Raw genomic sequence first — 20,638 nt, forward strand, 5'->3', positions numbered from 1 at the left:
TTAGAGACCCTTTTAATGATATGCTAATTTTGTGAGATAGGAATTTTGGGTTTTCATGAGCTGTATGCCAAAATCATCCGTATTAAGACAATAAAAGACCTGAAATATTTCAGTTAGTGTGCAATGAATCTAAAATATATGAATGTTAAATTTTCATCGTGACATTATGGAAAATAATTAACTTTATCACAATATGCTAATATTTTGAGAAGGACCTGTATAGGTCCACAGGACCCACAGCTGTCCAGTAACACCTCACACTTTTTATCTTCCACCTCAGCCCTAGACCCTTCTGCTTCTACATGTTTGCCTTCAACCATATCAGAATATGCTGATGCTTCCTTTGCTTCCCCCTTCCACCTGTGTGTCTCAAGAAGTCAGGTGAAGAGACAACTGGAGAGACTGAATAGGAATAAGACTGCAGGTCCAGATCATGTCAGCCCTAGAGTCCTGAAGACCTGTGCAGAGCAGCTCTGTGGGATTCTGCAGCACCTCTTCAACCTTAGCCTGGCCCAGAAGAAGGTTCCGGTGTTGTGGAAGACCTCCTGTCTTGTTCCGGTACCAAAGAAAACTCACCCATCAGTCCTCAATGACTATAGACCTGTTGCCCTGACATCTCACATCATGAAGGTCCTAGAGAGACTCCTGTTGGCCCACCTGAGTAAGCAAACAGTAAACCATCAGGACCCCTTTCAGTTTGCTTATCGCTGTGGAGTTGGAGTTGAAGATGCCATCATACACCTGCTTCAATAAACCCACTGTCATCTGGACAAAGCCAGTAGCACTGTGAGGATCATGTTCTTTGATTTCTCCAGTGCATTTAATACAATCCAACCTGATTTGCTTGGTCAGAAACTCCAGAAGACTCAGGTGGAGGCCTCAACAATCTCCTGGATCAAAGACTACCTGACAAACAGACCACAGTTTGTGAGACTGAAGGGTTGTGAGTCTAACCAGGTAGTCAGCAGCACAGGAGCACCACAGGGGACTGTACTCTCACCATTCCTTTTCACTCTGTACACCTCAGACTTCCAGTACAAGACAGACTCCTGTCATCTGCAGAAATACTCGGATGATTCTGCAGTCGTGGGGTGGATCAGAGATGGACAAGAAGCTGAGTACAGGAAGGTGATGGACGCTTTGTGGCATGGTGTGGAAACAATCATCTCATTTTGAACGTGACTAAAACAAAGGAGATGATTGTAGATTTTAAGAGAAACAGGAATAAGTCAAAAACTATTTATATCATGGGAGAAGAAGTGGAGGTGGTGGAGGAGTATAAATACCTCGGTGTTCACCTGGACAACAGACTGGAGTGGAGATGCAACTGTGAAGCCATCTACATGAAGGGACAGAGCAGACTGTACTTCTTGAGGAAGCTTAGGTCCTTTGGTGTTTGCAGCAAGATGCTGCATATCTTCTATAAGTCTGTTGTGGAAAGTGTGATCTCTTCTACCATCATCTGCTGGGGAAGCAGCATCAGAGCCAGGGACTTAAAAAGCTCAACAAGCTGATAAAGAAGGCTGGCTCTGTTCTGGGGACTCCTCTGGAACCTCTGGAGATCATTGTGGAAAGACGGATTCTTGATAAAATGAATAACATTATTTAGAACCCTGAGCATCCTCTTCATGAGACTGTCCTACAACAACAGAGTGTCTTCAGTCAGAGGCTTCTTCAGATCTGCTGTAAGACGGAGCGCTACAGGAGATCCTTCCTGCCCACAGCCATCAGCATCTACAACGGTTCTTTGAGGAAACCTTCATAATATGAGCTACAACAACATTTAATTTCCCTTTGGGATTAATAAAGTATTTTTGAATTGAATTGAATTGAATATATATATATATATATATATATATATATATATATATATATATATATATATATATATATATAGAGAGAGAGAGAGAGAGAGAGAGAGAGAGAGGGAGTGAGAGAGAGAGATGCTGCCATCTGTTTGGCTGATTTATACTTTTAAGTCATCTTTGATTCTCTAACTCACTCACTCACATATACTCACCTATACTCTATATAGATGTATATATATATATTTATTTATTTATTTTAACATAAGTAGCCACAGAGCCAATACATGCCTGCCATCCAGTCTCATTGGGAAATCTAATGCAGTGAAGACAACTTGCTGTGTCTCAAACCAACCAATAAGGATGGGGATTGAAGTAACTTTAAATGTTACATCTAGATGACTTGATAGGCTAATTTGCTTTTGGTAATAACAAGCAATTGAAAAGTACACCAAATAAAGAAGACTGTAAATATGTTTCGAAATATGAAACGATGTAGATGAGTTGTTGCCCTTTTGTCTTGATTAATTGTCTTGTATCATGAGCTGGATGTCAAATGACTCATTGCACTTTATATGTTGAATAATTGTCTTATTGTAATATTTGTTTCAGTAGCTGTAGTTTAAGATTGTATTGCAACACGGTTGTTTTTTACTTATCCTTAACTTATACATAAACTTTTGAAACATGGTTAAGAAAAAGAGCTTACTAGGCAGGAGGTCCATTTTTGACTGCCATAACTATTAAAAATGTTAGGGCCATATATTAACTTTAAATATTTTTTCACTGTGTTGAAATCAACGTAGAAATAAAAAAAAAAATATTCTGGAAAAAAACCCTTGTAAGAAAAAAAAGCTGATAAATATCATCCTGAGGTCTTCAATTTCAGTCACTGAGCAATTACATTTTACCACTTGTATTATTTTAAAAAAACGCCTTGGAGATGGTCAACAAAAGACTCATGTGACATATCCACAAAGACACCACTGCCAGTACTACACAAAAGCATTCCACTTCCAAGCTCACAACAAACCCTCACCCCGACTGTTACCCAACTCCCCTCACAAACCCTCAGTCAGCTCAAATGCTGAGCCAGGCCCTCAACTGCAGCCAGGAGACAATTACATGCTATTGTATTTTTTATGACAAAGAGGCGGCTGTTGGGGGATGTTGAGGAGGTTCAAAATGAAAGAAAAAAGCATAATTGCTTTGTTAAAGATTTACTAGGAAAGAAAGGTTAAGAAAAATGACTCTTATTCAACCATTTAAAAGTCTTGTTTCATTCCAGAATAGGTGCCACACAGGCTTTAAAAAAGGTACATACGCTACATACGATATCCATTAGGTCTAAAGTATACACATAAGGAGAAAATATATAGACATACACCTACAAAGATAAATCAATCAATCAATCATCTATCTATCTATCTATATAAGCAGCCTCACTTCTGTCAGTCTGCCTCAGAGCAGCTGTGGTTACATTTTAGCTCACTACTGTCAGCGTGTGAATGTGTTTATGAATGGGTGGATGACTGATTGTAGTGCAAAGCACTTTGGGGTCTCTGGGACTTGATAAAGCGCTATACATGTTCAGGCCATTTACCATTTTTAAATTCATATGTTTTAGAATCTTCAAACTAGCCACCCTTTTCTTTAATTACTGCTTTGCTCTCTTTGCATTCTCTCATGAGCTTCATAAGGTGGTCACCTGAAGTGGTTTCTGAGAGGCTTCCCAGAGGTTCGTTGAGAGAAGCCCAAAGGTTAATATTTCAGTTATTACAGCAAAGGGCAGCTACTTAAAGGAATCTAAAATATAAAACATGTTTAAAATTATTTTACAATTCTTTGTTTGCTGCATAATTCCATATGTGTTCATTCACAGTTTTGATGCCTTCTATGAGAATCTACGTACACTGTAAATAGTCATGAACATAAAGAAAACCAATAAATGACAAACGTTTAACCAGTAGTGTACATACGCACATTTTCATCACTTCATGAAATGAGCAGAACTGGTGTACGGAGATGTTCAAAAGTAAGTTTTTCCAAGGCAAAGCCCATTTTTTAAAGGTTGGGAAACATGATTTTGCTCCCACACTTTTTGAGCCAGCAAAATCTAATCACTCCCTCTACTCTGACAAATTAGCAGAGTCTTTTTTATTTTTCATTTTGTTTTGTTTTAAAATACAGAGAAAAATTATATTAGAAATAAATTTTACATTTAGTCCCAACCTCCACATTTGAGATGGCACGATTTAACTCACCCCCACACTACAGTGTAATTTGGGAATAACAGTTGTTTTGTCTCAACGTGATCTCTTTTGTTAGACATTTTTTAGCCATAGACAAAACCAGTAAAATGAAATGTATCTAAACCAGCTTTTTAAATTAGATCAAATCCAATGGAAAAGTTTCCAGGTGTAGGCCTAGGAACTGTTTTCTAACAAAATCTAGCTGTAAAATGATTAAATCAGCTTATTAAAAACTGATTTGCCCCCCATTTATATAATCGGGTGCACATCTTTCAAGATACACAATGAATCACAAAATTAAGAGTGAGGAGGAATATAGAAGTAAATGAAGGAGAATGGTGACTGTACGGTAAATAAAAGGGACTGCATTCATTTTTAAGGCAGAATTGACACTACCTTAAAAGCAAAAGAATAAGATGTTGGAGAAAGATTTGTTTTGGTCTAAAATAACCAAAACTATTTTCATCATCTATGTTATCAGCCATTAATAGCTTGCAGCCCACAAACATCCCTGGTTTATAAATCAAACACAACATTTCACAGTAAAATATATGAATCATCTGTCATGAATGCGCTCTATGGCTTAAATACTTTCACTCCTAACTACGTTCAATGTTGGAAAACTTTACCTGGGGCAACAACTGTTTTGTGAAAATCTTTAGCTTTGCACTGCTTTAGCCATACATAGGAGTAGTTAAGGGATGCTATCACTACTTGCTGGTAGAGGAACCATATTACAATGCTTTTGATGAGAACCCAACAAACAATATTGCCATTCTTTTTCTGAATCCGGGGAAAAATATTAATTCACAAAACACATCTAGAGTACTGTAGCTGGGCTCAAAGGGAAATGTAAAGTTTTGGCTTTTGTGACTTAAGCTCAAGTTCAAGTCGGACCTCTCATCCCTTCTGGTAGGTTTACAAGAGGTGACTTTGAATTGCTGGGAAGGGAAGCGGATAGATATTTAGCAGCCTTTTTCACGATGGACTCTACATCACTTGTTTTCTTGAATAAATAAGCTTTCCAGAAACATTCACAGTCAATGGCCTGATTATTTTTTCACCCTGACCTTATCAACTTAACTCTAAACACTGCACAAAATGTACAAGGACTGAACAAAAGGGATGCAGATAGAAAAACATAGAAAGAAGTTCAGAAGGTCTAAAGAATTAGTACATATTTGCAAACATTGAAAACACATATGGTTTTTTGCCACATATACTGCTCTTGCACAGCAGTCACTTTTCCTAAATGCATGGGAAAAAGCAACTGGTCTCAAAGCAAACTAAATGACTTATATTCATTCCATGGTAGCAAGGGATGCACAGCCCTTTATATGGTGGAAAATAAACAACCAAGTACATGGCAAGGTGTGACAGCAATGTAATTAATCGTGTGCTTCACACTCTTTCAACCTTTCATCAATTTAGAATAACAGTCAAAAAATCAATTGAGCATTAAAAACAGTCTTTTCTAATTCCTCTCAGCTCCATCTAAAACCAACAACTTTCGAATTGAATACAAATATTTTAATAGCTCTTTCCATACATAACGCTACTGTCAGTTCTTAACCTAAAACATCCATCGCACACTTTAGAGGTGGAAAAAAGATGTGGTTAGGAAAATGAGCCCACTAATGTGTGCATGTTGGCAAATACAGCACAGAGAAGATCAATCAAGTGTGCTAGTCTCCTTCTGTGATTTCAGTATGCTACGAGTTGCTAGGGCAGAGAGGCACAGTGTGCTCCTCTGACCAGCAATTTGGTCCAAGAGTTGAGGGAAAACTGCCACAAGATGGAGAGAGATGCCAACATACACATCTAGTCAGTCTCTGGACCTCTACAAGTGTCCAGTGAGGAATGTGCAGCATGAAGTGACCATTGAATCTAAATGGCAGCTTAGGTTATGCATCCATCATGAAATGTCATCTACCAACTTCACACAAAGCACCAAGACACAGATCCCAGGGAATAAAGCATGGGATGGTATTGAAAGATTTCTTATGTCTGAAGGTAGTGAGATGCTGGAGTAAGGCGGATTTGGGATCCTGCTGCTGGTGAGGCTTTTTCCTCACATTTCCATACTATTTCTGCAATTTTAGTGGTATTTTAAGCATATTTCAAAACATTCAGCTCCTTAAGAACATGATAGCCATGACATTTATTTAAAAGTTTTTTTTTTTTTTATATGTTTTTTTAAGCAATAAATTCCAATAGAAACGAATAGGAAAAACTTTAGAATCATTCAAACACATTGTGCTGTTGAAGCCTTTAAAATCTCCCCTTAATTTCAGCTCGAAACACCATTCAAATTTTAAACTGGTCAGAAGACATTGGGCTATTATCAAGTGCTAAAGCTTTTTATTACATTGTCTAGTATTTCGTATAATTACATTTTAGGACCTATTATGTTTTTGATCAAACACTATGAATTTGTATTTTTATTTTTTTAAACCTATTCCTTCTGCAATACCTTTAGCATTACATCAAGATTTTATAGACCAAATATATGAATCTTTCTCCTCTTTCACATAGTTGGACTTTTAATAACAGTTTCTTAAGGAATTTGAACTATATGCTTCAGAAGAAATGAAATCCTAACCAATTTGCCTTAAACCCTTATGTAAGGTATTCGAGTAAGGAAGATACTTTTAACTCACAGCTGTTTGAAAGTTTTTTCACTAGGACAAAACAAATCTATGAATCTGTGATCCTTAAACTTTTTACCCATATCAATGTGATGATGTTTTAAAACATTTATTAGGTTTTATTAATTTTAAGTAAATTTAACAGTAGTATGCATTTACAATGTCAGCTTATTTTAACTTTGCCTTTTGAACATCTGACACAGCAGTTTGGTCTATTACTTCTGCTAAGACTTACACCTTCTTAGCAGATTTCTAGCAGGATTTGGACTATCTAAATGTTTTTGCTAATTTTTACAAATGAACACCCTAAGTATCTCTGCTTCACATCACCCTTCCCAGCTAATTTGATCCTTTATTTTATAGAAGAATACATTATTACAAAAAAAGGCTTTTTCCAATACTATTAAAGTAAGTTAAAACTTTTATTTTGTATGATTAGTTTTTAGGTGTGCATCTTTGCAGCATTTATTGCTTTAAAAATAAAGTGTACACTGCCAGCACAGGCTTGCTGTCAATTTATTTCTGAAGGATGACCCCCTGATAGGAGAACATGCGGTACAAGAGATATTCATGCTGCACGTGGTAAGGCCGGCGCCAAGGGCATTGTTTATTCTTACTCTGGAGGCCTGCCTTGAACCTCCATAGCAGCTCAATACATCAATTTCCAAGCACAGACACATCCACAAATTTCCATGCCCATAAAAGATAGGGAAGGTTATCTGAAGGATGTAGCTGGATGTCTGTAGTCAATTCCCCTGGCCCCTTCTTAGTCTTTTCCCATTCCCTTGGCCTTCAATCGCTTACGGCACCTTAGAGCCAAATCATTCTGTCTTTTGAACTAACACTAAAACAAGGATTTTGTTGGAGAGAGTGACACCTCTCAACATGGTGTTCATGTACATGTAAAATGAGTGGGTAATCAGGTATGGTAAACCTTTCCCGTAGAATTATTTAAATGTACATGTGTATGTGACCAATAGACCTTTGCTCATGGACCTTGATATCTCCTGTTAAACATCAGATGTACAACATTGGGCACATTTATTGAGAGTAAAAATGTGGTAAAAGCCTTAAAGACAATTTATCTTGTTGTAGCATAATCTCACACTGAAAATGTCTGAACAATCCAACCCTTAATATAGATTCATTTACTCGGTGGAGGAAAAAAAATCAATGTTGAGAGTAATTCCTTTATTAACAAAATCATAGGTGCCAAAGTTAATGGTACCCCTAATAATGCTTTTACGTATTTTTGACCTGTAAATTACTTAGTCTTACTTTAAGTTGATTGGAGTTTCTATGAACGTTTAATTAGTCGTCAGTGACTTTATGTGGCCTTGAGGTATAAATATAACATGACACAGTGGTCTTTCATTTCAGAGGTCTTTCATTTAGCCACTGGCCACAAGACCAGACCAGGACTCACACTTATCTTGACACAACACACATCAAGCAAGATGGTAAAGAGGGGGTAAACTTTCCAAAGCACAATGGTAGAGAATTGGGCAAAAGAAAGGTATCTTAAAGTCACTAAGTCTCAAGAGGGTGGTATGGAAGAGATTCCAGACAAAGAAATACACTTTTTGTACAACCATGACAAATGTAAATCTGGTGTGTGCTAAACTGAATTAGGACTTTACTGGAACAGATCACTTTGTAAAAGGTAAAACAGTACCTGTATCTGTAGAAAAGCTACTTATGCCCACAGTTAAGTATAGTGGAGGGTGTATACGGCTGCAGGCCTTTTTCTCATCCAAAGACTAGGAACCTTGCTAAAGTGCATGGCATCATGAATTCTTGGAAATACCAGGAGATTTTTAATAAACAAACTGAATTTATGACTTCATATAGTCTTTAAACAGGATAATAATCCAAAACATGTAGCCAAATCAACTTAGAAATGGTTAATCAGACACAAAATCAACCTTCTCCCATGGCCATCTCAGTCACCAAACCTAAATCCTACAGAAAACCTATGGGGTTACCTGAGGACAAGAAAACATCAGAGAGAAACAAGGATTGTATGATCAAGATAGATTGATCAAAGAAGGAAGAGATTGTCTGAGTCTGTGTGTGTGTGTGTGTGTGTTGCATGTGTATTGTGTACTTGTTTTTCTAACCATTCAGTTTCCAGTTGGTGCTGGAGTTCTCAGGTGCGCTGGATGACAGGTGTTTTCCATCTGCTGATTGCTTGGAGGAGTATTTAAGAGGGAGGTTGCCAGCACTTCGATGCCAGAGTGTTTGCCTTAGTGGTAACTAGCTCAGCCACTACTGATTTTTATGCTTTGTTTTTTAACTCAAGTAATCTTGCATTGTGTTCCTACGCAGGTTTCTACCTGAGGCTTTGTTTACCTTGCTGAGTTCCGACTTCGTTCCAGTGTATCTCTGTGCATCTGGGTTATCAGCTACTGAGTTAAGGAACTACCTTCTTGTGGATTTCTCTCACTTCCGTCTGTACCTTTCGGACATGGACCAAGCTGGCGGCTTCCCGTTTCCCTCGACTCCAGGACCCAAGCATCAGCACACCCTGCTTCTTCCTCCATCTTGAACATCGGCACCTGAGCTCCTTTTGGCTGGCACCAAGCTCACCACAGAGAAGACAATTGAACAATCCTCCTTCACAAGTTAAGACTCTGAATCTCTCTACCCCTGGCAGTTTTTGCTCCAACAATTTAGTAAGCCATTTCTCAGATCTTAGTAATCAGTTGCTTCATATCATTTCGTTTGTTCACCAATCCATTTTGCTTCATTCCCTTACAGTTGGTGTTTCCAGTTCCCGTCCTAGACTACGTTTTTGACAATAAAAACCATAAAACCTTTCCTTCTGAGTATTCTCTGTATGTGAGTCTAATCTGTATCGAAAATGACAGAGATCTATATATGCTTCAACCTTGTGAAATCTTTTGAAACAATAAGTGCAAGTGTTTCTTCAGATTGTTTTCCACTCAAATGAAGATTGGATTTAATAAATGTTCAAATGTAGAATTATTGTTATACTTATTTTATGGCTTTTACACATCTTTAGCAGGCCTTCCAATACATGTGTCTGGTACTGTATGTCTATTAGATTATTATGCTAACCTGTGATCCTCGGGAGCCTCTCTTGTGGTCCCATTCTGAACGTGAAAGCATCTGTGGGAAACAAAGACAGAAACATGTTCAAAGCACAGCACTTCACATCCTGTATCTGATAACTTCTTGCATCAGAGGCACAAAGAAAACTGTAAATAATCTGTGCTTTTTAGGAACGGGGGTGGGGGGGACATGGATGCAAAAGCTCTAAAAGAAGAAAAAGTCTGTTTTTACTTTTTAGTACTTTTCAGTATGCACACGGCTCTAATGTAATTTCACAGTCAGGTTTAATTTACTTTTGCTCTTATTTACTGCCTCAGGAGCATATGGAGGTTGAGGATTTTTTATTTATTCTAATTACCAGCCTCTGCGTCCTCCCACGGGCCTTGTAAACCCATTTTCCACTCTCTTGTGTTTCTCCACATGCATAAATGCGGTTCTGCCATTGTTTCTTTTTTTGCTGAACATGTTGCTTGAGAGGTCAACATTAAACACGTGCTTATTTTTGTCAGACCGACCACCATAACGAAAAGCGAGCCCAGCATGTTGCCAAATTGCTGCTGAAAGCTGCAAAGAAAAAGGCTCAGTATAAAAGCCAATTTGATAATTCAGGTGTAATTTACTGTGTCAGTGGAGGTCACTGAGTTGTGTTACGCTGTAAGTGGAAAAATTATGCCAGTCTGGGCAACAGTGTTATTTTGAGTTCCCCACAGTGCCACTTTGCTAAACAAAGACAAAAGCTAAAAACCCTCATACCTAATAACAATGTCAATTAACTTCAGTTAAATCCATTGGCCAAAGTTATCTTCATCACTCCCTGGTCAAAATTTGTCCAATGTAATTAAGCTAGAACTCTCACACTAGATATGTATAGGTTTTTTTTTGCTGAATAAATATGATAAATTACTGGAAAATATTCCAGTTATCTCTCATGAAAGCAAAACTCATTTGCTGTTTTGATATATTCCCCATAGCCATCCACTCCAAAGCCTTTAAGAATTATCTGTACGAATTTGAATTTTTGAAAGCTTCACATTCTGTTCTTTGTGAGCAGGATTTAACTAGCTAAAGTCAGCTGTCAGCACACATGTTACTCATAATGGGGTTTGGCAGTAATACTGTAATAAGCTATGAAAAAAAGTATAAAAAATTGCAGCAGCATTGTTCTGAATATTTCATTAAAGAAATAAGGTAGACTTCTTTAAAATAAATCAAACTCACATTAGATGTAGTTTGTCATCTATAGAACAATATTTCATGGTCAGTTTCTCCATCCATCCATCCACCCATCCACCCATCCATCCATCAATTGTCTGTAGCTGCTTATTCTGGCAGGGTTGTGGGTGGGATGGTGCCTATCTCCAGCAGTAACTGGACAAGAGGCAGAGTACACTCTGGACAGGACGCCATCACAGCAGTTTCAGTATTTCTCTGGATATTTTGTTATGAAGACAAAATCTGCCCACTCAAAAACAAGCTTCTATGTGCCCATACATCTGGTGACATCACAAAAGACATAAGGGAAGCTTTCTGGTTGCTTTTTTTCTCTTTATTGAACAATATTTATTTGAGAACACTGCATAGATTTTAGCATAATTTGGGAACAATAAAACACAATGAAGTGGTTTTTGAAGAGGGTCTGAGTAGACTGGAAAGGCCATATTTCATTACCAGCATAGCAGTGGCATTTTCTGTAGATCAAGTGGTCTATAATTATTTATTACAGTATTCATTAAAGTTTGATAAACAACCCCATTTTTATCTTAGCAGGAAATCTACACTGTTTGAATCTTTATAAGGAAGACACTATATACCTTGTCCTTTGGTCAAGGTTTTATAAACAATAGGAAAAGCAGCACAAGAATTAGTGACCCTGACAGTGAGAAAACAATGTTGTACACATCCGTCATAAAAGACATTGGCTCTGCAAAAGTCTTTCCATAATGTGGCATTATGGAAGTAAAAAAAGAAACATAAGTGCTTTCTCAACCAGTATTTCCATCCTCTTAAGATTGACTTTTCTTGCCTTGGCACTACAGTTATAAAGGGGGAATATGCTCTGATTATCAGCAATATTTTAAAACTTGTAACAAGTTATGCATAATGATGATATAACTGTAGATGATAATATTTGCCAGTTGCTGTTTGTCCAACCTTTTATTGCTTTGGTTTTGCCTTAACAGTATGAGGCATACTGCTTTCAAAGTTGCAGCAAAGCACTGCTCCATTAGAAGATGGCAATAACAGTGTGGTACCCTGATCGCATACACATATAAACAGCATTTGTGTGTTCTGATGGTCTTATGTAACTCAACCTTTCATCTCTGTGCTCTGAAAGAAAAACCAAGACTACACTGAAGTCTCCATGTGTCGTTTGATGTGTCAAAAAAAAGAAAAAAAAAACATCCAAGCTGTGCACAAAATGTGAGCACTGTACATAGCGTCCCTGCAAAGAGTGACTCTAAAGGTCACTATGAGATGTTTTCCAGAGTAGCTGAAATGTTTGTGTGCACATCACTGTAGGTAAAGCATATTGCAAGGTTATGCATTATTATTCCACTTAATCTTTATAAGAAAAAGAAGCAATTCAAGCTGTATTTAATAGAGGAGAATATTACAATAATTCTTAAAAGCTTAAAGCCGATGCTATATATTAAGACGTGATTTGTGAGATGTCTTCTTTTTCTAACATACAATGACTAACAGTTTCACCAACAGCTCTAGAACAACTAGTGGGAAAATTAAAAGGACTTGATCAAAGTAGTGGCCTTTAATTCACCCTGTGTTAAGCTGGTGTGACCATGTTTCTATTATGCCATGTATGCTGGCTTTTTGAAAAATCCCATATTGCGTGGGAATAAATGTGAGAAAATAAAGGGTATTTAGTGGAAGATCAAGTCCTGTGATGTGTTTGCCTAGTTTACAATTTGCTCTGAAAATATCTGAATTTCTGTCCTGCTGGACAGGTGTGGTAAGGCGTATTCATCACTTCCTGTTTTCGCTGTTGCACTTGGTGGATTGTTTGGTGTGTGAAGGCTCTCTCGTTTGATCTGATTTCTCTCTACTGTAATATCTCTTGCTTGTTCTAATACATAAGCATGTTAAAACACATACTTTCTGTTGCTGCATTTAACGTTTGGGGACTCTCCGTGTTTTACACAGTTTTTTCTAGTAGTGGTAAAGGGTCGTTAGCTTAGCGTTAGCTTTAGCTTTAGCACCACAATGGCTACCCGTTCTGCTGTTTCTCTCTCGGAGTCTCCTCCTCTCTCCAGCTCTCTCTGTCAGATGTTCAGTTACTCCTCTGCCTCCTTTAGTAATAATGGTACGTGTAATAAATATAGTATTTTTGTAGCCTTGGAGGCAAGGGTGTCGGAATTGGAGGCCCGGCTCCGCGCTGTTGAAAAATCAGCAGATAGCCAAGGCCCCTTAGCCAGCGCGGAGCCACCGAGGGTAGCTCCCCGTAGCAATCCTCCAGCAGGGGCCCACACAGCCGGGGCCTCAGGCCAGCTGGGTGACGGTATGTAGAAAGCATAGTCCTAGATCCCAGCCCACAGGTCTGCGTTTCTAACAGATTTTCCCCGCTCAGCGACACACCCACTGAGAAGCCAACTCTGTAATTGGCAACTCCATATTTAGAAACGTGGCACTAGAGATACCAGCGACCATAGTCAATTGTCTGCCAGGGACCAGAACGGACAACATCAAATCCTACCTGAAACTGTTGGCTAAGGATAAGCGTAAATACAGTAAGATTGTAATTCACGCTGACGGTAATAACACCCGGCTACGTCAATTGGAGGTCACCAAAGTTAGTGTTGCTTTGGTGTGTAAGTTTGCCAAAACAATGTCGGACTCCGTAATTTTCTCTGTTCCACTCCCTGATCTGACCGGTGACGACATGTTTAGTCGCATGCTGTCATTCAACTGCTGGCTGTCGAGGTGGGGTCCAGAAAACAATGTGGGCTTCATTGATAATTGGCGAGCATTTTGGGGAAAACCTGGTCTGACGTTATCCACCCTACTTTGGATGGAGCAGTTCTTCTTTCTAGGAATCTGGCCGAATTTATTAGTTCTCCAAACCTCTGACAACCCAGGGTTCAGACCAGGAAGCAGGGTCGTAGTTTAACACTCCTCTCTGCAGCTTCTGTACTGCTACCCACCCATGACCCTATTAAGACAGTATCTCGCCCACGGCCAAAATTGAATAGATTAAAAAATAATCTAAAACGACGAAATCAGGAAAATCTAATAAAAATATGTTACTATAAATGAGTCAACTCCTACTAATTATTTAAATTTTCACAGTACTCCACAGTAGTCCGAGTACTCCACACCTGAAAGAAAATTTCATTATAGTAGATCATTATCAGACAATGCTGTAACAACCTTTAAAGAATCTGTTACACTTTTGATTTCCTCATTATCACAGAAAAGCACAATGGAGGGCAATAATTTTGTTTCTGCCCCTTCACAAATGGACTTGTTCATAGTGTTACTTCATCATTGCGTGATGCATTAGACAATACAGCTCCCTTGAAAAAGAAGGTAATTATTCATAGGAGGATAGCTCCCTGGTTTAATTCAAAACTGCGTACTTTAAAGCACAATGTTAGAAAATTGGAGAGAAAATGGCGCTCTACACATCTAGAGGATTCCTACTTAATCTGGAAAAAAAGCTTACTGTTGTATAAAAAGACACTTCACCAAGCTAGAACAGCTTATTTCTCATCATAAATAGAAGAGAACAAGAATAATTATAGGTTTCTCTTTAGTACAGTTGCTAAACTTACACAGAGTCATAGCTCTGTTGAGCCATCTATTCCCTTAGCTCTCAGCAGTCATGACTTTATGGGATTCTTCCAAAATAAATTGATTCTATTAAAAAGAAAATCTTTGAAATACTCCCGAACATGATTACTTCATCCTCAGCAAGTGAGACAACATTGGAAATAACTGTAGAACCTGATTTGTGTTTGGACTGCTTTGATCCTGTGGAGCTTCCTGAGTTATCAGTAATATTAGCTTAATCTAAACCTTCAACTTGTATGTTAGACCCAATCCCAACCAAATTATTTAAGGAAGTGTTCCCTCTGATTACCAGCCCCATTTTAGGTATGATTAACATATCCTTAGTAAATGGATATGTACCACCGGCTTTTAAGGTAGCTGTAATTAAACCTTTACTTAAGAAACCTTCGCTTGATCGAGATGACTTGAAAAATTACAGACCTATATCCAATCTTCCATTCTTTTCCAAAATTCTTGAGAAAATAGTTGCTAATCAAATATGTGAGCATTTACACAGCAATGACCTGTTTGAAGAGTTTCAGTCAGGCTTCAGAGCTCATCATAGCACTGAAACAGCTCTGCTGAAAGTCACTAATGATATTCTCATGGCCTCAGATAATGGACTTGTGTCTGTACTTGTCCTGTTAGATCTCAGTACGCATTTACAGTCGATCACAATATTCTCTTAGAAAGGCTGGAATATGCTGTAGGGATCAGGGGAACAGCACTAGGTTGGTTTAAACTTTCCTTTTTGATTAAGCTTATAGTTAGAGTGGCTTAGGTTATCCTGAGCAATCTCTGTAGTTATGCTGCTATAGGCTTAGGCTGCTGGAGGGCATAATGACCACTTTCACCCGCTTCGCTACATTCTCACACTACTCTCTAATTCTGCATTATTTGCCGTTATTTCCGTTTTTAACTTTATGTTCTCCCTCTTTTCTCTTCCTAGAAGCTACAACTGGCCTGACGCTTTGTCTACCTGTAACACCTTTCTAGAGAGGGGCATCGTCCAAGCTTCTGCTGGCAACAACTTAATGCTCACCTTCTACCAATGACCCACATGGGCCTGTCTTTCAGTGTTTAACCCTTTCTCTCTCCTAGACATGGCAATTGACTGAGCTTTTACTGTGGCTAACTCTATGTGCTCTCTTTCAGACTCTAACCTTGAAAACTGGCTCAGAGTTTATCTGCTCATTCTTTCTAGGTGAAATGACTACAGGAGCTCCATCCATTAACATTTACTTTTCCTTCCCATAGAAAGGACTCCTGGATCAGTGCTTCTTTGTTCTCTTTGTGTCTCTGCTCTGTTCTCTCAAACCCCCAGTCGGTCGTGGCAGATGGCCGCTCACACGCATACAACTCGTGTGAACTGTATATAGATGTTGCCATTGCACCTTTTTATTTATATATGTGTATATTGTACATTGTAAATATGTATATTCTGTAATGCAAAAACAAAACCAAACAGCAAGTGTACCGGAGTCAAATTCCTTGTTTGTATGTACAAACTTGGCAATAAAGCTGATTCTGATTCTGACACTGAGCCTGGTTCTGCTGGAGGTTTCTTTTTGTTAAAAGGGAGTTTTTCCTCCCCACTGTCGCTACATGCATGCTCAGCATGAGGGATTGCTGCTGAGTCAACGCCAGTGACTGTTCACTGTCTCTACATGCTCATCCAGGAGAAGTGAATGCTGCGAGTCCCTGACTTGATGCAATCTGCTGGGTTTCCTTAGACAAAAAAACGTTTTATCCAATTTGAATAAATAACTGAATCTGACTGCCCTGTTCAATGGTTATGATTAATTGGAATGTATGTACCTGACTTTTGTGAAGTGCCTTGAGACGACATGTGTTGTGAATTGGCGCTATATAAATAAACTGAATTGAATTGAATATCAGACTGAAAACATTTTTTTAAACTGTTTGATTAAATCCAATCAATAAGATTGACAAATGTAATACAATAACCATACAGTGGTAAATCTTTATAGCTTAATTGATAATAATAATTTATTTCAACTAATTTATCAATTACTTTTGCTTATGTTTGTGCTGTGGTAATAAAACATGAACACTCAGTTGAACACCAGACTGCATACCAAATACGTAAGTCAGAGAAATAACCTTTGGTCCAAAATTAATGTACTATTTACTTAACAATTAATGTAAACTAACTCCTTTTGGAGTCAAGCAAATGTTGGTTTGTAGCAGCGACGCATATGTGCAGTCAACAAGACAATTGTGAGCTGCAGCACTCATGTGGAAGAATTTTTTAACATATCCATATCTTTGGCCAGCTGTTTTGATCAGAGGGTTTGAGAATGTTCTTAAATTATGTTCTTACATACATATTTTTCTGTACAAGAATAAAAAATTTAGAGTCCTTTGTTTCAGTTATTCTCCAATCCTGGACCAATCATCCTTGAAGCAGGGAAACATCTAAACCTACATGGAAGCATGCTTTCTATTGCAGTGGTTTGAAAAAGTGTTGATACACACCAGACTTTTTCAACTTTTTACACACTTGTCACATTCATTCAATTAATTTTCTTGCGATAGAGCAACACAGAATAGCACATTGCTGTGAAGTGAAAGGAAAATGATACATGGTTTTTAAATGTTTACAAATGAAAATAAGAAAAGTGTGGCACGCATATGTATTCAGCTCCTCTAAGTCAATACTTCCTCTAGATTTAGACAAGAGACTCAACCTTTCGCTTAGTGGTGTGTGAGTATCTACTAAGCCAGGAACTTAAAAAATCTCAACAAGCTAATACAGAAGGCTGGCTCTGTTCTGGAAACTCCCCTGGAACCTCTGGAGATCACTGTGCAAAGAAGGATTCTTCATAAAATGAAGAACATTATGAAGAACCCTGAGCATCCTCTTCATGAGACTGTTGTACAACGACAGAATGTCTTCAGTTGGAGGCTTCTTCAGTCTGCTGTAAGACAGACCTCTACAGGAGATCCTTCCTGCCCACAGCCATCAGCATCTACAATGGCTCTTTCAAGAAACCTGCATAATATGAGCTACAACAACATTTAATTTCTCTTTGGGATTAAAAAAGTTTTTTTAAATTTGAATTGAATTAAAAGCCTTGCCACAAATACATAATGAAATTTGAACCTAGACTTTCTTCAGCTCTTATGGTGTCTCCATCATTCTGCTGGGAGACTTCAAATGCCGACATGAGTTGCGACAGTGACATCTAGCAGAGCATGATTGGGAGGTGTAGCCAATAGGAATAGCCACCAACCCGACTGGTGTTTCATTATGAGACTTAACAAACAAAATGTTCAAACATAAGGGTGTCTATCAGTTTACTTGGCACCAGGACACCCTAGGCCAGAGGTCGATGCTTGATTGTAGTCATGTCTTCTAACCTCTGACTGTATGTCTTGGACACACATGTGAAGAGAGGGCTGAGCTGTCCACTGATCACCACCTCGTGGTGAGTTGAATCTGGTAGGGGAGGAAGCTGGACAGACTTGGCAGACCCAAGCATCTAGTGAGGGTCTGCTGGCAATGCTTGACAGAGCCCTCAGGGACATATTCAACTCCCACCTCCAGAACAGCTTTTCCCAGATTCTGTCCCTCAATGCCGCTGTTGCATCTTCCCTGGAGGAAGCAGTGGCTGGGGACTCACAGTTGCACTCGTTTATCACCCAGGCTGAAGTCACCGAGGTAGTGGGAATGCTTCATGGTGGCAAGGCAATGGAGGTCGATGAAAACCTTAAGTCTCTGGATGCTGTGGGACTGTCTTGGCTTACACGCCTCTTAAATATTGCGTGGCAATGGAGGATAGTGCCCCTGGACTAGCAAACCGGGGTGGTGCTTCACCATCACAAGAAAGGGGGCTGGAGGGTGTGTTCCAATAACAGGGGTTAAACACTCCTCAGCCTCCCTGGGAATACCCATGCCAGGTTGCTGGAGACGAGAGTTCGGCCGATGGTCAGACCTTGGCCTTAGAAGGAGCAGTGCAGTTTTCATCTCCGCCGTGGAACACTGGATCAGCTCTATACCCTCCACAGGGTGCTTGAGAGTTCATGGGAGTTTGTGTTAAGCGGACCTGGAGATGACATTTGACTGTGTCCCTCATGGTGCCCTGTGAGGAGTGCTCCAGGAGTACAGAATCTGGGGCCCTTTTACTAGCTTCCATTCAGTCTCCGTACAAGCAGAGCAGGAGTCTGGTTCCCATTGCCATCGTTAAGTTGGAAGTGTTCCAAGTACACGTTGGACTCCGGCAGGGCTGCCCTTTGTCACCAGTCCTGTTCATAATTTTTTTTGGACAGGATTTCTAGGTGCAGCAAGAGGCTGGAGCGGGTCTGGTTTGGGGACCAGTGGATTCGTCTATACTTTTTGCAGATGATATGGTTCTGCTGGCTCGTTCTGGCCAGAACCTAAAGGATGTGCTGAGGCAGTTTGCAGCCTTGGCTGTAAAGAAGCAAGGAAGAGGATCAGCTCCTTCAAGTCCAAGACTATGGTTCTCGTGCAGGAAAAGGTGGCTTGCCCTCTCCAACGGGGAGGGGAGTCCTTGTCTCAAGTGAAGAAGTTTAAGTCTCTTAGGTTCTTGTTCACGAGTGAGGGAAGAATGGAGCTGAATATCGACATACAGAACGATGCGGCTGCTGATGCTGCGCCTGTCGATTGTGGCAAAGAGAGAGCTGAGTCTAAAGGCGAGACTCTAGATTTACTGGTTGTTGACTTTTCTGTACTTTTTTTGTACATTCACTTACGGTCATGAAGGAAGGAACGAGATCCCGAATCCAAGTAGCTTCAATAAACTTTCTCCATAGGGTGGTGGGCACTTCCTTATAGATAGGATGACAAGCTCGGCCATCTGAGTCGCTGCTCCTTTAGATCACGAGGAGTCAGCTGAGGTGGCTTGAGCTTATATTCCGGATGGCCCCTGAATGCCTTCCTTGGAGGGCTGTTTCATGTCCCTCTGAGAGAAGACCCAGGGGACGTTCCAGCAAAAGATGAAGGGATTATATCTTTTAGCTGTAACAAGTAAACTGATAGAAACCCTTATGTTTGAACATGGTGTTTGTTATAGATATTCTGTGCGTGGCACAGAAGTCCAACAAGTCATGTAGGGGATGAAGATAGTCTGTTCAGACAGGGCCAAAATGAAACCCTTTTGGCCTACTTGCAGAAGCTGCTCTGGATAGATGAGAGCAAACTGACATTTTTGCCCATCACACAAAATGTGTGGCTCAAAACTGAACCTCACCGAGACACGCCAACTCCACAGTCAAACATTGTAGTAGTAGCATCAGGCTGTGGGGATTCTATCCTTCTGCAGAGGCAGGACACCCAGTCAGAGTTATGAGAAGATGGATAGAGATAAATACAGGGCAATCCATGGAGAAAACCTGTTATAGGCTGCAAAACACTTGAAACTGGTGAAGAAGTTTGCCTTTCAGCAAGATTACTCTAAACATACAGCCAAAGCTACAAGCCTAAGGCTTTCAATTGAAGCATGTTTATTAGTTACAATTACTTAAGAATGACTTAAGAATTGATGTTCACAGACACTCTCCACACAATCTGAGTTTGAGCTATTTTGATGGAAGAATGGGTGTGTAAAAACTGGTACAGACAAGCCACTAAAGAACTACAGCTAATTGTGATTTTGACAAGTATTTCTCAGGGGTACAGAATACAAATGCAAGCCAGACATTTCAGATTTCTATTTGTACAACATTTTTAAAAAACATGTAGCTTGGACATGTTCGATCCCACAAAATGGCAATAAAATACATTAACGATTGTGGTTGTAAAGTGAGAAAATGTTTAAAAGTTCAAAGCGTGTGACTATTTTTTCAAGATACTTGTAAATGCACAAATATTTTTCTGACCATGCTGCATTTAGATACTCATTCACCATCTTTTGTGCTCTGCTCAATAAATAATCCTCCTTAAAACATCTTTAGATTATTGACTAGACTAAGGTATTTAGGGAAAGGAAAGCTTAACAGATATGTGAACAGTACATAGTGAAACTGAAAGCTGAGTTAATGTATGACATTCAGAAAACTTGTTTCCACTTTTCCAGACAAACCTATACAT

General features: G+C 39.2%; 1 protein-coding gene and 1 long non-coding RNA gene across 2 annotated transcripts in view; one reads left to right on the forward strand and one right to left on the reverse strand.

The window, feature by feature from the left end:
- The window catches only part of LOC124881206 (cGMP-inhibited 3',5'-cyclic phosphodiesterase A-like), a 147,151-nt gene that overhangs the window by 78,069 nt on the left and 48,444 nt on the right, over positions 1–20,638 (reverse strand). Inside the window, exon 2 of the mRNA XM_047386733.1 lies at positions 9,787–9,837. Coding sequence (XP_047242689.1) covers positions 9,787–9,837 — 51 coding nt within the window. The remainder of the gene's footprint in view (positions 1–9,786; positions 9,838–20,638) is intronic.
- LOC124881282 lies at positions 8,966–9,524 on the forward strand. The gene is made up of 2 exons (XR_007041607.1): positions 8,966–9,380; positions 9,466–9,524. It is a non-coding gene; the product is annotated as an uncharacterized LOC124881282 (long non-coding RNA).

The sequence above is a fragment of the Girardinichthys multiradiatus genome, chromosome 2, assembly GCF_021462225.1.
Source record: "Girardinichthys multiradiatus isolate DD_20200921_A chromosome 2, DD_fGirMul_XY1, whole genome shotgun sequence".
Lineage (NCBI taxonomy): Eukaryota > Metazoa > Chordata > Actinopteri > Cyprinodontiformes > Goodeidae > Girardinichthys > Girardinichthys multiradiatus.